This window comes from Sceloporus undulatus, chromosome 2 (assembly GCF_019175285.1).
Source record: "Sceloporus undulatus isolate JIND9_A2432 ecotype Alabama chromosome 2, SceUnd_v1.1, whole genome shotgun sequence".
Classification (NCBI taxonomy): domain Eukaryota; kingdom Metazoa; phylum Chordata; class Lepidosauria; order Squamata; family Phrynosomatidae; genus Sceloporus; species Sceloporus undulatus.
The window spans coordinates 2,951,959-2,971,272 of NC_056523.1; the positions used below are offsets into that span (position 1 = coordinate 2,951,959).

General features: G+C 45.0%; 1 protein-coding gene across 3 annotated transcripts; it reads right to left on the reverse strand.

Annotated features, from left to right (window-relative positions):
- Nucleotides 1-6,034: 6,034 nt before the first annotated feature.
- LOC121922993 (zinc finger protein OZF-like) lies at nucleotides 6,035-17,288 on the reverse strand. Of its 3 annotated transcripts, none has more exons than XM_042453044.1 (5): nucleotides 17,270-17,288; nucleotides 15,713-15,838; nucleotides 11,563-11,676; nucleotides 9,657-9,780; nucleotides 6,035-7,987 (listed from the first exon to the last, which is right to left on the reverse strand). In XM_042453044.1, exons 3-5 carry the CDS (start codon nucleotides 11,596-11,598, stop codon nucleotides 6,735-6,737), a joined length of 1,413 nt encoding a protein of 470 aa, XP_042308978.1. In that variant the 5' UTR covers nucleotides 11,599-11,676; nucleotides 15,713-15,838; nucleotides 17,270-17,288; the 3' UTR covers nucleotides 6,035-6,734. The 3 variants fall into 3 exon arrangements, with proteins under 3 accessions (XP_042308978.1, XP_042308976.1, XP_042308975.1); XM_042453042.1 differs by lacking the exon at nucleotides 17,270-17,288 and adding an exon at nucleotides 16,960-17,027; XM_042453041.1 differs by lacking the exons at nucleotides 11,563-11,676; nucleotides 15,713-15,838; nucleotides 17,270-17,288 and having other exon boundaries at nucleotides 9,657-10,487.
- Between the last annotated feature and the right edge of the window lie 2,026 nt (nucleotides 17,289-19,314).

The window sequence follows — 19,314 nt, forward strand, 5'->3', positions numbered from 1 at the left end:
TTCTTCTTCCATTTCCAACAACTTATCTTTGTGAAACAGGGTTTTCAGCTTGTTGGTTTCAAGTCCAATACATAAGTGACTTGTTGTGGAAGATGATCTTCGTTGTGCTCTTGCAAAGACTGCCCCGAGAATTTCTGATCTGTGAGCAAGAAGCAATCTCAACCTTCGCTGACATTGCCTTTTACGCATACTGCACAAAAATGTAGCATGCAGTTTACTGTTGTTATATTAAGACGTTACCCATGTTTCACCCTGCCTTCAAGACAAAATTTCATTTATTTGTAATTAGAAATAAATATTTCACAATATATAATTACGTTTTGTTTTTATGATTAATCACTATGCTTTAATTAGTTCAATTTGTAACAGTGAAAATACCTCGCATATCAGATATTTACAGTACGATTCATAACAGTAGCACTAATTACAGTTATGAAGTAACAAACAAAAATAATTGTATGGTGGGGTCACCACACATGAGGAACTGTCTTAAAGGGTCACGGCATTAGGAAGGTTGGGAACCACTGTTCTAATCTATTAGACCCTGCCAGCCTTTCTGTCCAAGTTTCAAGTTTAGTGCCTAAAAAGTGTCAGAGACTTTCCTGTGGTGGTCCAGGCAGTCGACAAATGGGTGGGACAACATTACTCACATTTTACCTTAAAGCTCTCACTAACAGTCACAGAGTTTAGGAGAACTCTTTCAACCATTTACACATGATATTAGGGTACCATGAGGATGGGGCCAGGTCCGCGCTGCCAACCATTAACCAGACTTGACCTGACCCTGCTCAGCTTGAATCCCCATTTCTGCCACATAAGATCTTATGTCTTATTCGACCAGCCTTACTTTGATTGGCCCTGAGATCTAGGTCTCTGCAGTAGCTACTCATGCTAGTTGTATTTATAAGTCTCTTTTTCACACACCAGTAAAAAAATTTATTAAGCATTTGTGTTCCCTCATCAACGAGACTGATATGGAAATATTTGGTATCTATATCAAGCGGATGTAGCTGCTGCCCTGGTGCAGTAGTTTCGGTGTTATGCTGCGACTTGGACATTGAAACCCACTGTCAAGTTCACCTCTCAGAGATGGCAATGACAATCCCTCTCTGAAAAAACTTGCCAAGAAAACTTTGTGATACTTGACCTTAAGGTTGCCATATGACTTGAAGGCACACAACAACACACAACATATCAAGCAGAGTGCAACATAGCCAGCGCATACGAGCTTGTGGTAGGAAACAGGAGAAATACTCTGGATGCTCTTGTAAGGTTTTAAAAAGGTAAAATTTACATGTATGTTTCAGGATTCCATCTGGGACAGAAAAGGAGATACACAAAAGATTACCTATCTTTTAATAGAAGTTGATAGAAGAATAAAATGCTGGCTCTCATGCATGGATGTAAGTCAGGGTGCCCAACTTAAAAGGAGGTAGGGGCCGAACCGAAAATTGGCCGAAATTAAGGTCTGCTAGGTTGTTCGGGCCACCAATAGGTTTAAGACAGGGAAATCTAGGACATTTAGGTGACATGTAGTGTAACAGAAATTTCAGGAAACGGAGATCTAGGACTGACAGAGCAAAAGAATTGGCAAGAGGACCTAATAATTGAAAATCCATAAGTTTATTTCCAGTTGTCGACAAAGGAAAACATTGAACTCAGTGGAATTCAAGTTCCAAAAAGCTGAGCACCCCGAACAAGACAAAATGGCTCTTTTTATATTATTCAAGACAAAGAAGCGTCTTCAATACACCTGATTGGCTAATTACAATTTAAACATACAGAATTCTTACAATCTGAACAGAAATACATGCATACATTAAAAATGCATCATTCCTTACCCCCTCCTTTAGCCTTCCTTCTAACCTTGCTTCTGAATGTCAACTATGTATCCTTATCTCAGTAGTTTATGTTATGTCTTTTTTACTGGTGCCAGCTTCCATCCAGGTCAAGATGCACTCACTATTCCTTTGCGGCTGAGGTGGAAGACATGTCCAGGAAAAGGAGGGAAAGTCTGGTCATCCCTTCCCTCCTTCCTTTCTTTCCCTGCTTCCCCCCTCCCTTCTTTCCTTCCCTCCTTCCTTCCTTAATCCCTCCCTCCCTCCTTCCTTTCTTTCTTTCCGCCCTTCATTATTTTTTTGCTTCTTTCTTTCCTCCCTTCCTCCTTTCCCTCCCTCCATCCTTTATTTCCTTGCTTCTTTTTCCTCCCTTCCTCCTTTCTTCCTTTCCCTGCTTCCTCCCTCCCTCCCTCCCTCCCTTTCTTTTTTCTTTTCCTTCTCTTACCCTCCCCTCTTCTTTCTTCTTCACTTCCTTGATTCTTTCTTTCCTCCCTTCTTTCCTTCCTGCCTTCCTTTTCTTTCTTTCTAGAGGAGGAGGAGAAGGAGGAGGGGGATGGGGAAAGAGATAAGGATGTCCACACACCACATTGTCCTCCTCCTCCTCTGCCAAGTCATTCGCCTTTGAGCAGCCTGGGGGTTTTGCCAGGCAGGCAGCCTTGCTGACTTGGCAGAAGAGGAGGACAACTCGCTGGGCAGGGGTCCTTGTCTCTTTCCCCCATTGCTGGGTGGACAGCCTTGTGAGGAGGAGGGGGGCAGATGGGAGTAAGAGACAAGACAACCTGCCCACCGCATTGTCCTCTTCTGCCAAGCCATTCATCTCTGAGAGGCAAGGCTGCCTGCCCAGCAAAAAACCCAGGCCACTGGAATGACACGGCAGAGGGCAACCCGGTGGGTGGGCTGCCTTCTCTCTCTCCTCCCCCTCCTCCATCGAGTCGCTCACCTTTGAGCAGCCTGGGGGCTTTGCGAGGCAGGCAGCCTTGCAAGGACGAGGATCCCGAATCCCAGGCTGCTTGCCAAAAGCGCGGTGGCCTCCTCCTCCTCCTCCACTCCGATCCACACCCCAGTGAAGACCCTGGGCCCCTTATCTTAATGAGCCAAACCCCTGCCCTCTCTCGCTCTTTTGCTCTCTCACTCCCTGCTCTCTCTCTGCCCTACTCTGCCGCTTGCCCTACAAAAGGCTCCTCCTTCTGGGCTTCACTCCCTCTGGGGTGAGAGGAGCTGTAAGCCTGCTCCCAGCAAAAGCTCTCCTGGGAAGTCTGGGGGAAGAGTCCATTGCTCCCATCCTCCAAAGCCCTGTGCGATCAGGGAGGACTCTGGGAGCCGGGACATCCTCCTCCTCCTGATTATTTGGCCCCGGGCCTCCAGAAATCCTTTGGCGGGCCGCATCCGGCCCCCGGGCCGCAAGTTGTGCACCCTTGATGTAAGTCATCCTTGGGGCTGTTCACATGAGTGAAAAGAAGTGGTTCCACATCATTTTGAACCATACCTATTTAAACAATCAACATGGGAGGAAACCTGAATGAAGCTACCAGTGCCAGGCCAGGTTATTTCTCCAGTGTGGATGCAGCAAGCCACCAGCACCATTGCTTCCCATAGGGGTTTTTTTTTTTGTCATCCACATGCACACAAATGGTCAGCTGCCCCATCAACCCATCACACACCCCCATGCAGTGAAATGATACCAAACATGGTAGGTCACCAACAATACAATGGATTTAATAAGAACATTAGCATCAAGGGACCATAGGGAATGGGGGCCTGTACAAAGTGGACTCTATGATGGTGCTGTATCGTGTATCACTGGATGCACCAATGCACCATATGGGCAGTTGATCATGTAAGCCAGTCAGTGGCTGGTTGTGCAGTGTGTTGAATGTGCTGGCAGCTCGGTGGGATGTGGGAGGCAATTAGTGGCCACTGGCAGCATATCCAAGCGCATAGGTGCATGTTTTTTGAGTGAAAAAGAAAAAACAAACAGCATGATGCAGTTTATAACTGTGAATATCCCATTTCGGACAGTCCAACCTTGCAGAAGAAGGGAGTAGGGAGGACCGACCATGGATGTTCAGTTGTGGGAGCCAGTGGTGTGGCCCAGAACATCTGAGTAGGTCACATCAACCAAATACAGTTCACCAGTTTTGTATGACTAGATGAGAATGATGGAAAAAGCAAAGAAAACTGGCACCTGGAAGACCTCCTTTTCTATACCACCTATCAGTGCACATAAACACTCCTTAAGCTTTTTACAAATTATAAGCTACCGTAATTGCCCCCAACAATCTGGGTACTCATTTTAGTGACCTCCTCGGAAGGATGCAAGCCTGAGTCAAGCTTCAGCCCTTTTGCTAGTATTGAACTCGCAACCTTATGGTTTGTGAGTGAGTGGCTGCTGTACAGGCATTTAACCACTGTGCCACCACATTCACTAGTTATGCATAGTGGGGTGATGAAACAAGCCAAAAGCCCTTGAGGGAGAAGACATTCCAAAATGTCTTTTGGACCAATGGTTCTTAACCTTTTATCTATCTTTAAGTAACTATTTTTTGCCACCAATTCCCCCCCTGTAAGACATAACTCAAGATTTAAAACCCTAATAATAATAACCTGAATATTGAGCCATTAATGATTACACCCTCTATTAAACCTCCTCTTCAAGACACAGGAAAGGGAGGCAAGACTCTTCTCCTGCTTCTTCCCACCAATCTGCGCAGGCCCAGCCAGCGTTTGCCTTGGCTCCTCTCATGTGGTTATTCAGCTCCCCTTTTCACCACTCTGCCATGCATCCAAGGGGAGTAGACATTTATTTTGTTTTATTTATTATTTTATTTATTTGAGTGGCATTTCGGAGGAATGAGGGGTGGACCTTGCTGTTTCCTTCTTATGTATGAGTGGGTGGCAGGCGGCTATATTGTCCCCATTGTGCTGGGGAAGCAGCATCGAGATTGGAACCCTCTTAGAAACAAGTGAGGAAGTGAATAAAAAAGTGATTGATGCTGTGAAGATTAAATAGGGGAAAGGAAGGAAAGTGCAAAGTAAATTTAACCAATAAATAAGATTTAAATTATAGAGGGCTCACTTGAATCCACAGTGGGGAGCACATCAGCCGCCTAATTCGGCCTTCATTGACAGGGCTCCTTCGCAAGGCTGAAGTGGGTAGCTGGTGGGGCTTGTATATAGAATCATAGAATTGGAAGAGACCACAAGGGCCATCCAGTCCAACCCCTTGCCATGCAGGAACTCTCAATCAAAGCAACAGATGGTCATCCAGCCTCTGTTTAAAAACCTCCAAAGGAGGAGACTTCACCATGCTTCGAATGAGTGTCTTCCACTATGGAACAGCCCTTACTGTCAGAAAGTTCCTCCTAATATTGAGGTGGAATGTCTTTTCCTGCAGCTTGCATCCATTGTTCCAGGTCCTATTCTCTGGAGCAGCAGAAAATAAACTTGCTCCATCTTCAATATGAGATCCCTTCAAATATTTAAACAAGGCTATCCTATCACCTCTTAATCTTCTCTTGTCTAGGCTAAACATCCCCAGCTCCCCAAGTCATAAGGCATGGTTTCTAGACCCTTCACCATTTTGGTTGCCCTCCTCTAGACATGCTCCAGCTTCTCAACATCCTTGAGAAATGTTTGTCTGACACACACTCACTCTCCTCCACACCTGGCCCTTTAATGAAGACCAAGAGAGAAAGACTGCTTTTGCCTGGCAAAGGCACTGCCACCACAACAGGGAAGGGAGAAGGTGGAGAGCAGCCAATGCTGGACGGGGGGAAAGGAGAAGAAAAGCCCACTTGCAGTTGAGCTGCTGAGATAGGTATTGAGGCAGCTTTTGCCTTCACTCAGGCTGTTCTTGCCCTTGCTGCAGGAAGGAGATAGTCAACACCAGCACCAGGCCCTCTTCCCTCTGCCTCTCAGCCGTCAGAAGCTTAAGAAAGAAACAAAAAGAGAGACACCAAAAAGAATGGAGAGGGATAAGGCTACAGGTTGAGTCTCCCTTATTTGAAAAGCTTGGGACCAGAAGTGTTTGGGATTTTTAGAATTTTTCAGGTTATAGAATATTTACATATACATAATATCTTGAAGAAGGGACCAAGACTAAACATGAAATTCATAAATGTTTCATATACACCTTTAACATATAGCCTGAAGGTAATTTTATACACAATATTTTTAATAATTTTGTGCATGAAACAATGTATGTGCACACTGAATCATCAGAAAGCAAAGGTCTCACTATCTCAGCCACTCATGTGGACAATTTTGGAATATTTTGGAATTCTGGATAAGGGAGATTCAACCTCCTCTGGATTCTGAAGAGACTGATAGACTCAATCAGGAAGGACATGGTCCTGGAGCTGCAGAGCTGAGCAGGGCTGTTGGGGATAGGACAACTTTTGAGGTATCTCATTCATGGGGTTGCCATGAGTTGAAGTTGACTCTAAGGCGTTTAACAAAAATACAACAGTGCTCATCACAGCTCTAACTTCAAGCCCATCTGTATCTACCATCCCACTTTCACCTCTATTGTCTGTGCTGAGACCCAGTCCCCCATTTTGTGTATCTGTACAAGCTCAAAGATGGAGGCAAAGACTATGTAGTGATATAGACCTGTTCAGGCTTACACTCTGGAAAGAAAAAAACCAAAGACACTTTCCACAAAAAAATAACAAACACAAGTACACCTAAACTGGGGAGTATCTGGGGAGCCCAGACCCACACCCCTGCCTACATGCCTCCCCTCTTGGTGGAGGATCAAAACCAAAACACAAGATACTTTTAAGCTTTATAGCAGAAAAAGCATGAAATAACATTATAATAGAGTATTACAAGACAGAATGTAGATGTATGAAGGCTGCCTCTCGAAAGAAAACATTTTCCATACTGCTGGCTAGCCTATGCTTTACTGTGATTATTCTGATGCCTCAAAAGGTGTGAATTCTGAGAAAAGCACTTCCCACAGTCCTGGCATCTGAATGGTTTCTCCCCTGTATGGATCTTCTGATGCCTCAAAAGGTGTGAATTCTGAGCAAAACATTTCCCACATTCCTGGCATGTGTGTGGTTTCTCTCCTGTATGGGCTGCCAGGTGCCTCAAAAGGGATGACTTCCGAGCAAAATATTTCACACAGTCATGGCATTTGTATGGGGTCTCTTCTGTATGGACTTGCTTATGAGTTACAAGGTCTGACATTTGAGCAAAGCATTTTCCACAATATTGGCAGTTATATGGTTTTTCTCCTGTGTGGAGTCTCTGATGCCTCAAAAGGTTTAAACGACAAGCAAATCTTTTCCCACAGTTCTGGCACATGTATGGTTTCTCTCCTGTGTGAATTCTCTCATGAATCACAAGTTCTGGCCTGCGAGCAAAACATTTCCCACACTCATTACATCTGAATGGTTTTTCTCCTGTGTGGATTTTCTGATGAGTCACAAAGACAGATCTGTCAGCAAAACATTTCCCACATTGCTGGCATTTGTATGGTTTCTCTCCCGTATGGCCTCGTTGATGTCTCTCAAGGTGTGCCTTGCGAGCAAAGCATTTTCCACACTGCTGGCATATGTATGGTCTCTCTCCTGTGTGGACTCTCTGATGAGTCAGAAGAACTGACTTGTGAGCAAAATATTTTCCACATTGCTGGCAGTTGTATGGTTTCTCTCCTGTGTGGACTCTGTGATGCTTCAAAAGGTCTGACTTGACAGCAAAACATTTCCCACACTGCTGACATTCGTATGGTTTCTCCCCTGTGTGCACTCTCTGATGCTTCAAAAGGTCGAACTTGTGAGCAAAATATTTCCCACATTCCTGACATCTGAATGGTTTTTCTCCTGTGTGGACTTTGTGATGAGTTACAAAGGCTGATCTGTGAGCAAAACATTTTCCACATTCCTTACATTTGAATGGTTTCTCTCCTGAGTGGATTCTCTGATGAATCACAAGTTTAGAATGGCAAGCAAAATCTTTCCCACACTCCTGGCATATGTACAGTTTCTTTTTTGTTTGGGCTCTTGTGTAGCTCATAAGATGTGAACTATAAGCAAAACATTCCCCACAGTCTTGCCATCTGTATTCTTTGCCTGTTATGTGGCCCATCTGACAGCTTATAAGATGCAAATCAGTGCATACGTTAATCTTCCTCCAAGGATCTCCTGTGAAGGATAAGCACAGACCATCATTAAAAGAAGAACTACTTCTAGGAACAACAATGGAGCTAAACAAGCTCAACTCTCCTTCCCCCCCCCCCCCCAAAAGCAGTATTTGGGAAACAGAAATGATTGTGTCCTCTTCCCCCCTTCAGGGATATTACTCATAATATCTAAATGAAACCACTTGATATGTTTGATCAGAAGGACCTGGAGATAAACAGCTGCATGGGAAGCCATTGCTTTCTGGCCCTCCTTTAGTCATTGCTAGAGGACTCCTGTCCAGAGAGTGACAAACCAACCACAGTACAAGTTTAAATAAGAAAGGGTGAACAAGAGAATAGGAATTCCAAGTCATCTGAGAACTTCATGGTTCATGAGCCAGGATTGGGACCCACATTTTGGTAAGGGTGGGGGGTCTACAAAGAGCCTGTCAGACAGGGTTAGTAAATTGTTTAGGATTAGGGGGCTGCATGACAGCCAGTGTGGTTTCGTGGTTTGAGCACTGGACTCTGACTCTGGAGACCAGGGTTCAAATCCTCACTCAGCCATGGAAACTCATGCTTTCCAGTTACAGACATACAATACTCTTGGAATCAGTGTGTGTAGGGTGCACCTGCCTTATTTTAAAGGGAAATTTGGTTGCTTTGTGTCAGCACTCCCATAGCAGCAAATGAGTTAATACAGCTGTAGGTGTGGGGGTGTAGCTTCTTGCTCAGTCATGTTGGAGGATGGCCACATGGCCACCAACCATCTGTACTGTCTATCCTTGTTAGAAAACATTGAAGTGGCTGAATTAATAGCATGAATATTTTTCAATCAAGGACCAGTTGTGTCACTGAGATGCCTTGCCTGTTCAATTGCTGGAAATGGATTCAGAGCATAGAACCATAGAGTTGTAAAAGACCTCAAGGGCCATCTAATCCAACCCTTGCCATGCAAGAAAACACAGTTAAAGCACCTCTGACAGATAGCCATCCAGCACCTGTTATCCTCTTCCTCACAGCCCTGGGAATCTGGCCCCATAATCCTCTGATCGTCCTCCTCTTCTGTGTGACAGGTGAGCTCAGGCCTATTCATGGTACAGGTACATGGGGCTTGTTTGCATAGTTTGAATTGTTGGGAGAACATGGCATGTAACATTTTTGCCTGGGAAAGCAGTAGGGTACCTTTCACACCACAGAGCTTTGGTTTCACTTTAACTGCCATGGCAACATTCTATGGAATCTTAGGACTAGTAGTTTAGAGAGCAATATTTGGAATATGAGGTTGAAGGCTTTCACGGCAGGCATCCACAGTTTTATATGGTTTTTTTGTTGTTGTTTTTTGGGATATGTCACTGTGTTCTGGTTGAATTTGTCCCTGATGTTTCACCTGAATCAGTGGCTGGCATCTTCAGAGGTGGCATCTTCACCTCCAAAGATGCCAGCCACAGATGCAGGCAAAACGTCAGGGATAAATTCTTCCAGAACACGGACACATAGCCCGAAAAAAACCACAAAAAATGATATTTGGAATCCTCAGTCACAGAGCTCTAGGTCCTCACTAAACTACAAATATAAAGAATCTTGCATTGCCATGACATTGCCATGGCAGCTAAAGTGGAATTATAGTTTATGTAATGTGAAAAGGCCTTCATTCTGCCTAGGAAGGGCAATGGATTCAAGTTTCTTACCTAAGAGGGAAGATACATGTTCATAGTTTTCTATCATGACTTCGCTGTACAAAGATCTTTGGTCCTCATCCAACAATTTCCATTCCTCCTCTGTGAAATACACAGCCACATCCTCAAAGGTCACCTGCAAGAGAAAACAGTCCTCATCTAGAGAGAGACTCAACAGATGTGGAGGAAAGCCATGCTGCATCCCCAGAAGGATTGGATTGCTTCAGGATACAGATAGAGGGGTACATGTCTGCATACTCCGGTCTCTTTTCATCAACTCCTTGCATCCTGAAGATTAGTGCATCAGGGTTGTAATCTTGCTCTGTGACGAACTAACCTTCTCATATAAAGGGAGCTTATATTTAGTACACGGGCCTTCCAAATCATTACTAACTGGCATATGTCTAGGGCAGCATTTCCCAATCTAGTGTCATGCAGGTGTTTGGGATTTCCACTATCTTTAATCCCATTACTTTGGCAAATTCATAAAGTTATTTTGGCATATAAGGCGAAGAATACTGGGCAGTAAAAATTACAAAAATAACAAATTAAACAACTAGTAATTGTGGCCTTTCCTGGTGGCTCAAAAATCACTCACTTCAATCAGCTGCCTCCTTCCACCAAAACAGTGGCTCCAACTTTGCCTTAAAGCCACGGATTTAGAGTTATTTTAGGTATAGGATGTTATAAATGAGAGTCCCTCCATTTATCAGACCCTCCTTCCCAGATAACAAAGGACTAAAATGTATGAAGAGGTACAGGTACATTTTAATGAAGGTTTCATTAAAAGTGATGAGGTAGCAACTGGCCAATGAGCTGGGAAGTTGGAGATAACCAAGAACCTTTGAGATGGCTCTGAGTTAAAAAAGAAAAAAAGCCTGGATGCAAAAGTGATATTCTTTTGCTATAGAATACATTTACTGAGAATAAAGATTTTCCTTAAGTTACTCTGGCGGGTTACAGACCGCCCATTTGGGGCGGTCTGGCCCCTCCCCTTTCCCCACCGGAGTGGGGCCTTAGTGGCTAGAACAGCAGCCGCTGAGGCCCCGATCCGGCGCTTTTTGGGCTGCAGGGAAGCGGCAAAAGGCCGCTTCCCCGCAGCCTGAAAAAGGGGTGTCCCTGGGGCTTCAAGCCCCAAGGACACCCCGCGGTGGCAGGGAGCAGAGAAAGGGGCCGTTTGGACCCTTTCTCGTTTAGTCCGCTGGGCGCAGCCGTCTGAAGGCTGTGCCCAGCGGACTAAACCCGGAAGGAGCTCCGAAACGGAGCTGCTTCCTGCTCTGTGTCCAGGGCGCACTAAGCGCCCTGGCGCGGAGCTACTACGTCATGGACGCGCCGCCCCGTCTAAAGGCGGCGCGGCCATGACGTACTCATGGTGGCGGCCATGCAGAAGGGCCGCCGCCGTTTAGTGCGTGTTTGTCACGCACTAGGGTTAGGGCGGTGCGGAAGCACTGCCCTTTCGTAACCCTAGTGCGTGACGAATACGCACTTAAGTGCCGGTCTGTAACCAGCCTCTGTCTCTTTTGTACTACTTTTTCACATGACTTAGCTTGGCCCATTTCTTCCCTACGGTCATCAAGTGAAGTACCAGTAGAAGTCTCTAGCAAAGTCCTGATGCTTTGCTAAGGTGGGATAGTTCAGTCATTGGGTGGTGGCAATGAGTGTCTACACTCTACAATGTCGTCTCAGAGCCCCATCCAGCACTGATGAATGTGTCACTCAGCAGGCAGGAGGATGACATCTGACCATCAGTTACATTCCAGATTGATAAAACAAAGTTTCAGTTTGGGGGGAGTGAAGGTTAAAAGACACTGGTGGGGGGAGTTGGGTTTTTTCCACTCTTGGTATCAAATGTTTGAGTCCTCCACTGCTGATCCTTCCCAAGGGCTCCATCCCAAACAAATATGGGGTGTATGTTCACCTGTTCCAAGGACATCTTTCCTGCAGCGTCTTCCATAGAGGAGGAATTCAACAGAGAATCTCCTCTCTCCAGATGTATGGAGACTGGACAGGCCTGTCCTGGACTTGTAAACACCTGTAGAAAATACAAACGGAGGTGGTTATCCTGTGCACACACTTATGTGATCTTCCACTGACTGCCAAAAACACAAATACATAGCTCTGAAAGCAAATTAAGCCTGAAGTTTCCTTAGAAGCCAAAGCGACTAAATTGAGGCTATATTGTACTTCGGATACATTGTGCGGGGACATGACTCATTGAAAAAATTATAATGTTCTGCATAAGGTTGAAGACAGAAGGAAAAGAGGGAGACCCCAACAGAGGTGGATTGACTCCATCAAGGAAGACAAGGTGCTAAGCTTGCAAGACCTGATGAGACCCATTGATAATAGAGTCCCTTTGAGGTCTCTCATTCATAGGGTCCCGTAGGTTGAAGACAACCTGACAGCACAGAACAACCACAAATGGTCCTTCCTGTTAAGGAAAATGCAACATGGGATATACAGTGATAGAAATAAAACATGTATGTGAGAGTCACTATGACTAAGCAAAAGCAATTAAGAAGCCACACAGGTGTAAAAGGTAATGTAATTTAGCAGTCCTAAATGCCAAGGACAGAAATGTAGAGAGTATAATTGAAAACACCTGAGAATCGTTAAGTGGACAAGGTGAAATGATGAAATCATTAATTATGGGATGAACTATGAGAACCAATCAACATGGATGTACACGCCCACTGGGTGGAAACTGACAAGAGTGGGTGGTGTTTTACTATGGCTATAATAATTACTGTGATTCCCAATGTATTTTGTGGGTAGTTGTGGAGTTTTGTGAGTAGTTTGGAGATTGTAGAGATAGTGATTTGTGAGGGCATTAGTATTTGTATATAGTAGAATAAAGTAGATCTTTTTTTATATAAGACTACTGAGTTGTCTGGTGTCTTGGGTGAAGATACAAGAGCCAGCTGGATCCTGGAGAAGTGTGAAGACTTCTGTGGAGAGCAAGAGTGAGAAGGCTTGGAGAGTTTGTCAGGGTCTTCAGCCTATTCTCTGGAACTCTGCTGCTTTAGAGCAAAGCTTTAACCACTGGCCAAAACTGGTCAGCGCCGGTGCATAACAAGGTGGTGAGTTAGAGCCAGAGGTGAAGAGCTACAACTCCCATCATCCCTGACACTTCCTTCTTCTTTCTCCATCAGAAAATCAAACAACAACAACAAAAAAAACTCTCCAGGTGGGATTACCCATATGATTTGGCCCTAAGGCACTGAAACTCCTAGGATCCCTCAGTTATTGTTTAAGTTCACCAAGAGATTAATGGGAGCTGCACTCCACCAACATCTGGAGGGCCATATGATGCTTACCTCCTGCCCAAACAGAAGAAATTGCAAGCCAGGGAGGCAACAGAGACAGAGCTCCTCTCCATCCAGATTTCAAAAGCAGCCTGGGGCATGGAATGGGGAAAGAACTTCTGCACCAAATCTAGTCTTCTTTTAGTTTAACTCCATGGCCCCAGAAAGAGTCTCCCCCAGGTGTGTCCAGAGGAAGGACGCAATTTACTTTCAACCCCCACTCCCAATAACACCCCCAGCCATCATCAATGATGTTATTATTTCCCTTGGACAACACAGATGCCCCACAAAAGGGGAGAGGAGGCCTCACAGCATTGATGCTTTTAAGGGGGGAGAGAAGGGGGGCTGCCTTTCTTTCTCTCAAGTAATCCTTTATCAAGAGTCCTGCCCTGGAGAACCTCCAGTACCTTCCTAGCCATGGTCCTGTATAAGACGGGCCTCTTCCCCCACCTTCCTTCACACACAAAAAGTGAATCTGCAGTCCCTCCACCCCTATTTCCACCTTACTCCTCTCCAGTCTTATTGTCAAGAAAATTCAGAAATCTCTTGACTATTTCCTATGAAAATGAGCAGTGGGTGTGTCACTCTTCTGAAGGAAGGAATTCATGTTCTTGGGATGCCAATCTGGAATTGGGATGCTAGGCCTTGTCTGGACCACAATGTAGCAAACCTCTGTTTGTCTCAAATTGAAAATCTTCAAATTTGGTGTGAAGTTTGCCAAGGTTCCACTGCTGTGAATACAGTGCCATGATTTTCACAAGAAACTTTTGCTGGAAAACACTTGGGACTTAATACCTTTCCTATAATGTCCCCTTTCATGTGTACTGAGAAAAATAAGATGTTATTAGGGGGGAAAGCCCTGAATATTTCACTCCCTGATGTTCTAGGACAGGTTTTGAAGTATGGGACTTACAACAATGGGAAAATTCATAAAGGCCACACTTCACCTGCCATCTCAAGAGAATACAGGTGTGTGAGACAAGTGTCACTTTTCCTCCTTTCTCTATAAAAACCAGAACAGCTTTACTATTTCCTTAGTCATTGGGTTGTCTCAGTCTTTCTGCTAAGTGATTATATATGTGGAGAGGGTCTCTGTTGTCCCCATTGAATTTCTGGATGGAAGTACAAATTGCTAGGATTCTCATGAATCTTCCATGTCTGATGATAGCTTCCCACCACTCTCTTCAGCTACAACACACTGGGGCCTGGGGAGTTCTGAACCAGTGATACACATCAGGAGATTCCTTTTGCACTCATGGTGGGCTGGTGAGAGTCTGATGTGCCCAAGTGCTTGGCAGATCCAGCCCAAAACAAGATAGTCTCCTCCCATTACAAGGATGGCTGGTCAAATAATCCAATATTCCTCTTAAACAGGGAGCACTGTCCTTTACACTTCAGGTTTGCTGAGACATTTGGGGGTGCAGAGCTTGCCATGGGTCCCCATGACAGAGCACTGGGCCACTACAGCATCTCACTATCAGGATGGCTATGATGCCTCTCTTTTGTAGACTGATGAATGTTTCCCTCCTCTTGACTTTGGAATGAGCGGCATAACAACACATAGACTCAGAGTGCCTGAATATTTTTTGTTGTAAGGCATAGTAGGTTTGCTTCTTTTCCCTGACTAGTTCCCTATACAGATCTTATTTTCCAGCTGAATGATAAGGCTCTGAGGAAGGGGAGAATTCAGCAGGTCACCACTTCTGTGGGTGAGGGATGATGATGATAATAATAATAATAACATCCTGCCTCTCCCTTACGGATCAAAGTGGGTTATGACAGCACAAGTACAGGGATAAATTATTTATAGAACAATAGTTTACCTCTCAGTCCTGGCACTTATATTACTGACTAAGAAAATAAGGTGCAAAGGGATCCTAAAATAGACATTCAGGAGAACAGGAATCAGCAACAATGTGATAAGTGCTAAGAGTCAGTTGTGCAAAACTTTGATTGTAGTTTTGGCCAGTAAGTTGGCCAAAACTAATTTACTGGGATTGTTTATGAACATTAATAATCACATGAGGTCTCCTGAGGACTATTTTTTTAATGACCATCCCACCCCAGTGGAGGCTTTCCTCTGATTCACCAAGACCCCTTGGTGCTTACACAGCTGATATTGGTCAGAGCTTGGGGAAGTTACTGTTTGGGGGACTAGAACACCCAGACCCTTCCCTCCAGCTTTAGCCTTCAGTCAGTGACTATCTGCAATGAACTAAGCTGAGCATTATGCCAGGAGTGGGACTCCTGTGGGCCTTGCTTTAGACATCCTTGCAGGATTCAGCATATGCTGGCCAATAGTTGGCCCATGAAGCAGTGAATCCAAGGTGGGGTTAAAAGCCAGGGAACAAGCTGAATGAGTGACAGGAACCCAGGGTGAAATTCTGGGTGTCACAATTCACAATTCCCTTACACAGAGATTGTGTGTCTTTCTTTCTACACACAATATGTCTTTTAGATTGAGAAAGAAACCGATAACTAAGTAGCTCTGGGTGTGCCGTTTAATTTTTTTTTTTTAAATACTTTGACAGAATTCATTATTTCCTCCAAGAGAAACTGAGGAATTTATACAAAAATCCATCAATGATACTTTTATTGGCCAACCAAAATGCACAATATACTTGTTGCAAGCTTTTGAAGTATATTGTGCCTTTCGGTTGGCCCATAATGGTAACAATGATTGATTTTTGTTTGTATTTGTTAAACTGCCAACACAGCTATCCCTGCATGTTTTCTGTATTGAGGAATTTATAGTTTTCTTACTTGGTCTCCTTGATATTTGCTTGTAACCTTGAAGGTCTGGAATCCAGTTGGGGGGTCTGGCCGCTCTTTCCCCTCTGCCCCAAAGAAGAGAAGATCTGGATTAGTCCTCTGGTATTATGGCAGTGACTGGGGGAAACAAAGGAGAAGAAATTATGTTCTCTAATGGACTTCTACTGCCCCTCACCTGCCCCACGCTGCAAAGGGAGGGGAACCTGAGTCAGGATGTAGCTGGGAAATGCTTTTTTCTTCATTTAGATTTCCTGCCTTTATGTTTAATAGATATTCTGTCTCCTAGATTTGGGGACTAGCAATTAAAATACAGATTTTATTTTTCTTTCCTATCTCATAGAATCACAGAGTTGGAAGAGACCACAAGGGCCATCCAGTGCAGGAACTCTCAATCAAAGCATCCCCAACAGATGGCCATCCAGCCTCTGTTTAAAGACCTCCCAAAAAGGAGACTCCACCATCCTCCAAAAGAGTGTGTTTGACTGTCAAACAGCCTTTACTGTCCCTCCAAATGTTGAGGTGGAATCTCTTTTCCTGTAGCTTGCATCCATTGTTCAGTGTCCTATTCTCTGGAGCAGCAGAAGACAAGCTCCCTCTCTCCTCAATACAACATCCCTTCAAATATTTAAACAGGGCGACGTCCACTTGTGGAATAAAACAAATTAAATAAAAATGTTGAAAAAATACATTAAAAGGAATTTAAATTATTACAATATTAAAACAGATAATTATTAAATGAATAAAACATATTTTTAAAATATATACAGAGAGAGACTGTAACATTTTTTGGGGAAATGATACAACATCCCAGCCTGTCCTTATGACATTCCCCCTCCCTTCCTTAGTTCTCTCTCTCTCTCTCTCTCTCTCTCTCTCTCTCTGGCTTCTTTTCCATTGAGGGAAACCAAATGGTGCCTCTCTGGGACCGCATCCACAGTGGAGAGATAACCCGGTTTGGCACCGCTTTAACTCTTTTCTGGCTCAAGGCTCTTTTCTGGCTCAAGGGAGTTGGAGTTTGTAGTGTGGGCCCAGGGCGGAGCTCCCTCCCCTCCATCCATCCTGGGGGCTGTTTTCAGGGGAGGGTGGGAAGCAGGGTCTCCTTCTCAAGGAGGGCAGCAGGAACCTTGACCGCCCCCCCCCTCTCCCCAGCTGGGAGACTTTCTAGGACTCCTCTCCCCTCCTCAAAAAGGCCCCTCCTCGGGGGTCCCTTCCCCGCAATGCCCCCTTCCTTCCCTTACCTCTTCCTCTCTCTGGTCTTCTCTGTCCCTCCCTCCTCCTTTTCCTCACGAGATCTTTCTGAGCATTTCTGCCTTTCTAGGAATCTGAGACCTCTGCTCCCCCCCAGGAGGACTCTCTAGGAATCTGAGCCTCTGCTCTCTCTCCCCTTGGAGAAGGACTCTCTAGGAATCTGAGCCTCTGTTCTCTCTCCCCTTGGAGAAGGACTCTCTAGGAATCTGAGCCTCTGCTTTCTTCACTTGGACGACTCTCTAGGAATCTGAGGCCTACACTCTCTCCACTTGGAGGACCCTCTAGGAATCTGAGGCCTACACTCTCTCCACTTGGAGGACTCTAGGAATCTAAGCCTCTGCTCTCTCCACTTGGACGACTCTCTAGGAATCTCAGGCCTACACTCGCTCCACTTGGAGGACTCTCTAGGAATTGAGCCTCACTCTCTTCCCCTTATAAGAGGACTCTCTAGGAATCTGAGTCTCGGCTCTCTCTTTGAAGGGCTCTCTAGGAATCGGAGCCTCACTCTCCTCTTAAAGGACTCTAGGAATTTGAGCCTCGCTCTCGCTCCCCTTCGAGGACTCTCTAGGAATCGGAGCCTCATTCTTACCTCTTGAAGGGCTCTCTAGGAATCTTAGTCTCAATTCTCTCCTCTTTGAGGAGGACTCTCTAGGAATCACAGAATCATAGAGTTGGAGGCGACCCCAAGGGCCACCCAGTCCAACCCCATTCTGCCATGCAGGAACTCTCAATCGAAGCATACCAGACAGATGGCCATCCAGCCTCTGTTTAAAGACCTCCAAAGTAGGCGATTGAGGGAGTGTGTTCCTCCGTCAAACAGCCCTTACTGTCAGGAAGTTCCTCTTAATGTTCAGGTGGAATCTCTTTTCCTGTAGCTTGCATCCATTGTTCCGGGTCCTGTTCTCTGGAGCAGCAGAAAACAAGCTTGCTCCCTCCTCAATCTGACATCCTTTCAAATATTTAAACAGGGCTATCATGTCACCTCTTAACCATCGCCTTTCCAGGCTAAACATACCCAGCTCCCTAAGTCTCTCCTCATAAGGCATGGTTTCCAGACCCTTCACCATGTTAGTCATCCTCTTTGTACACGCTCCAGTTTCTGGACACAATATTCCAGGTAAAGCCTGACCAAGGCAGAACAGAGTGACATTATTACTTCCCTTGATCTAGAGCAGTGGTTCCCAACCTTTCTAATGCCGTGACCCTTTAATACAGTTCCTCATGTTGTGGCGACCTCCAAGCAAATATGTGTTTTCTGATGGTCTTAGGTGACCCCTGTGAAAAGTTCAACCTCCAAAGGGGCCCCGACCCACAGGTTGGGAACCACTGATCTAGAGACTATACTTCCATTGATGCAGCTAAAATCACATTGGACATTTTAGCTGCCACATGGCACTGTTGACTCCCTAAATCTTGGGGATTCTGCTGACTCTGCAATGTCTTTATTTAACTCCACTCTTTCCTCGACTCTTGACCGCTTTGCCCCTGTCTCTATATGCACTTCTTCCTCTAAGACTAGGCCTCAGCCCTGGCTTACTCCCATTGTTAAGTTTCTCCGGTCCTGCTCTAGAGCGGCCGAACGTCTTTGGAGAAAGTCCAAACAGTGGGCTGATTTTATCCATTACAAATTTGTTCTTTCTTCCTTCTCACGTGCCCTGTCTATGGCCAAACAAAATTATTACAAAGGATAAATAAAGGTTTATTATTATTATTATTATTATTATTATTATTATTATTATTATTGACTCATATTTAACTTGTGGTCTACTTGGACTCCTAGGTTCCTTTCACATGTAGTCCCCCTTATGCCAGGTGTTCTCCCATCCTATATCTAACCATTTCAGTTTTTCTACCACTGCATTTGCCACCTGAGACTTACTCAAACAAGCGAACCTGAGGCCAAAGGATGAAACAGAAGCCCTGGATTCTGTTGGATTAATGACATTCCTAGAGCTCAGCCAATCCCTGAAGCTCCTGTTTCCTGCTCCTGGGTCTCTTGTGACATCACAGTGCAAAGGCCTAAGAGGACTTGCTTGCCTGGTGAGATTCACAGCAGTTCAGGCCACTTGGGAGGACTCAAGGCAAAATCAGAGCCTGGCCCATTTGCACATCAACCCATTCCAACCTCCAGGTGAGCCAAAGGGAGATGAGTGGGGCTGTTTGCAGGTTAGCCTCCACTCCCAGCAAAAGACAGATCTTTTCCCTCTTTGGCAGCCCTACTGAAAAAAAGAAATGCAGCTGTTCCCCTAGTAGACTCTGACCCATCTGTAGGCTATAAGGGTCTCCTCTTTGCACTTCCCTTATGGGAAGAGGAAGAATATGGGATCTTATTTAAAAAATAAAGT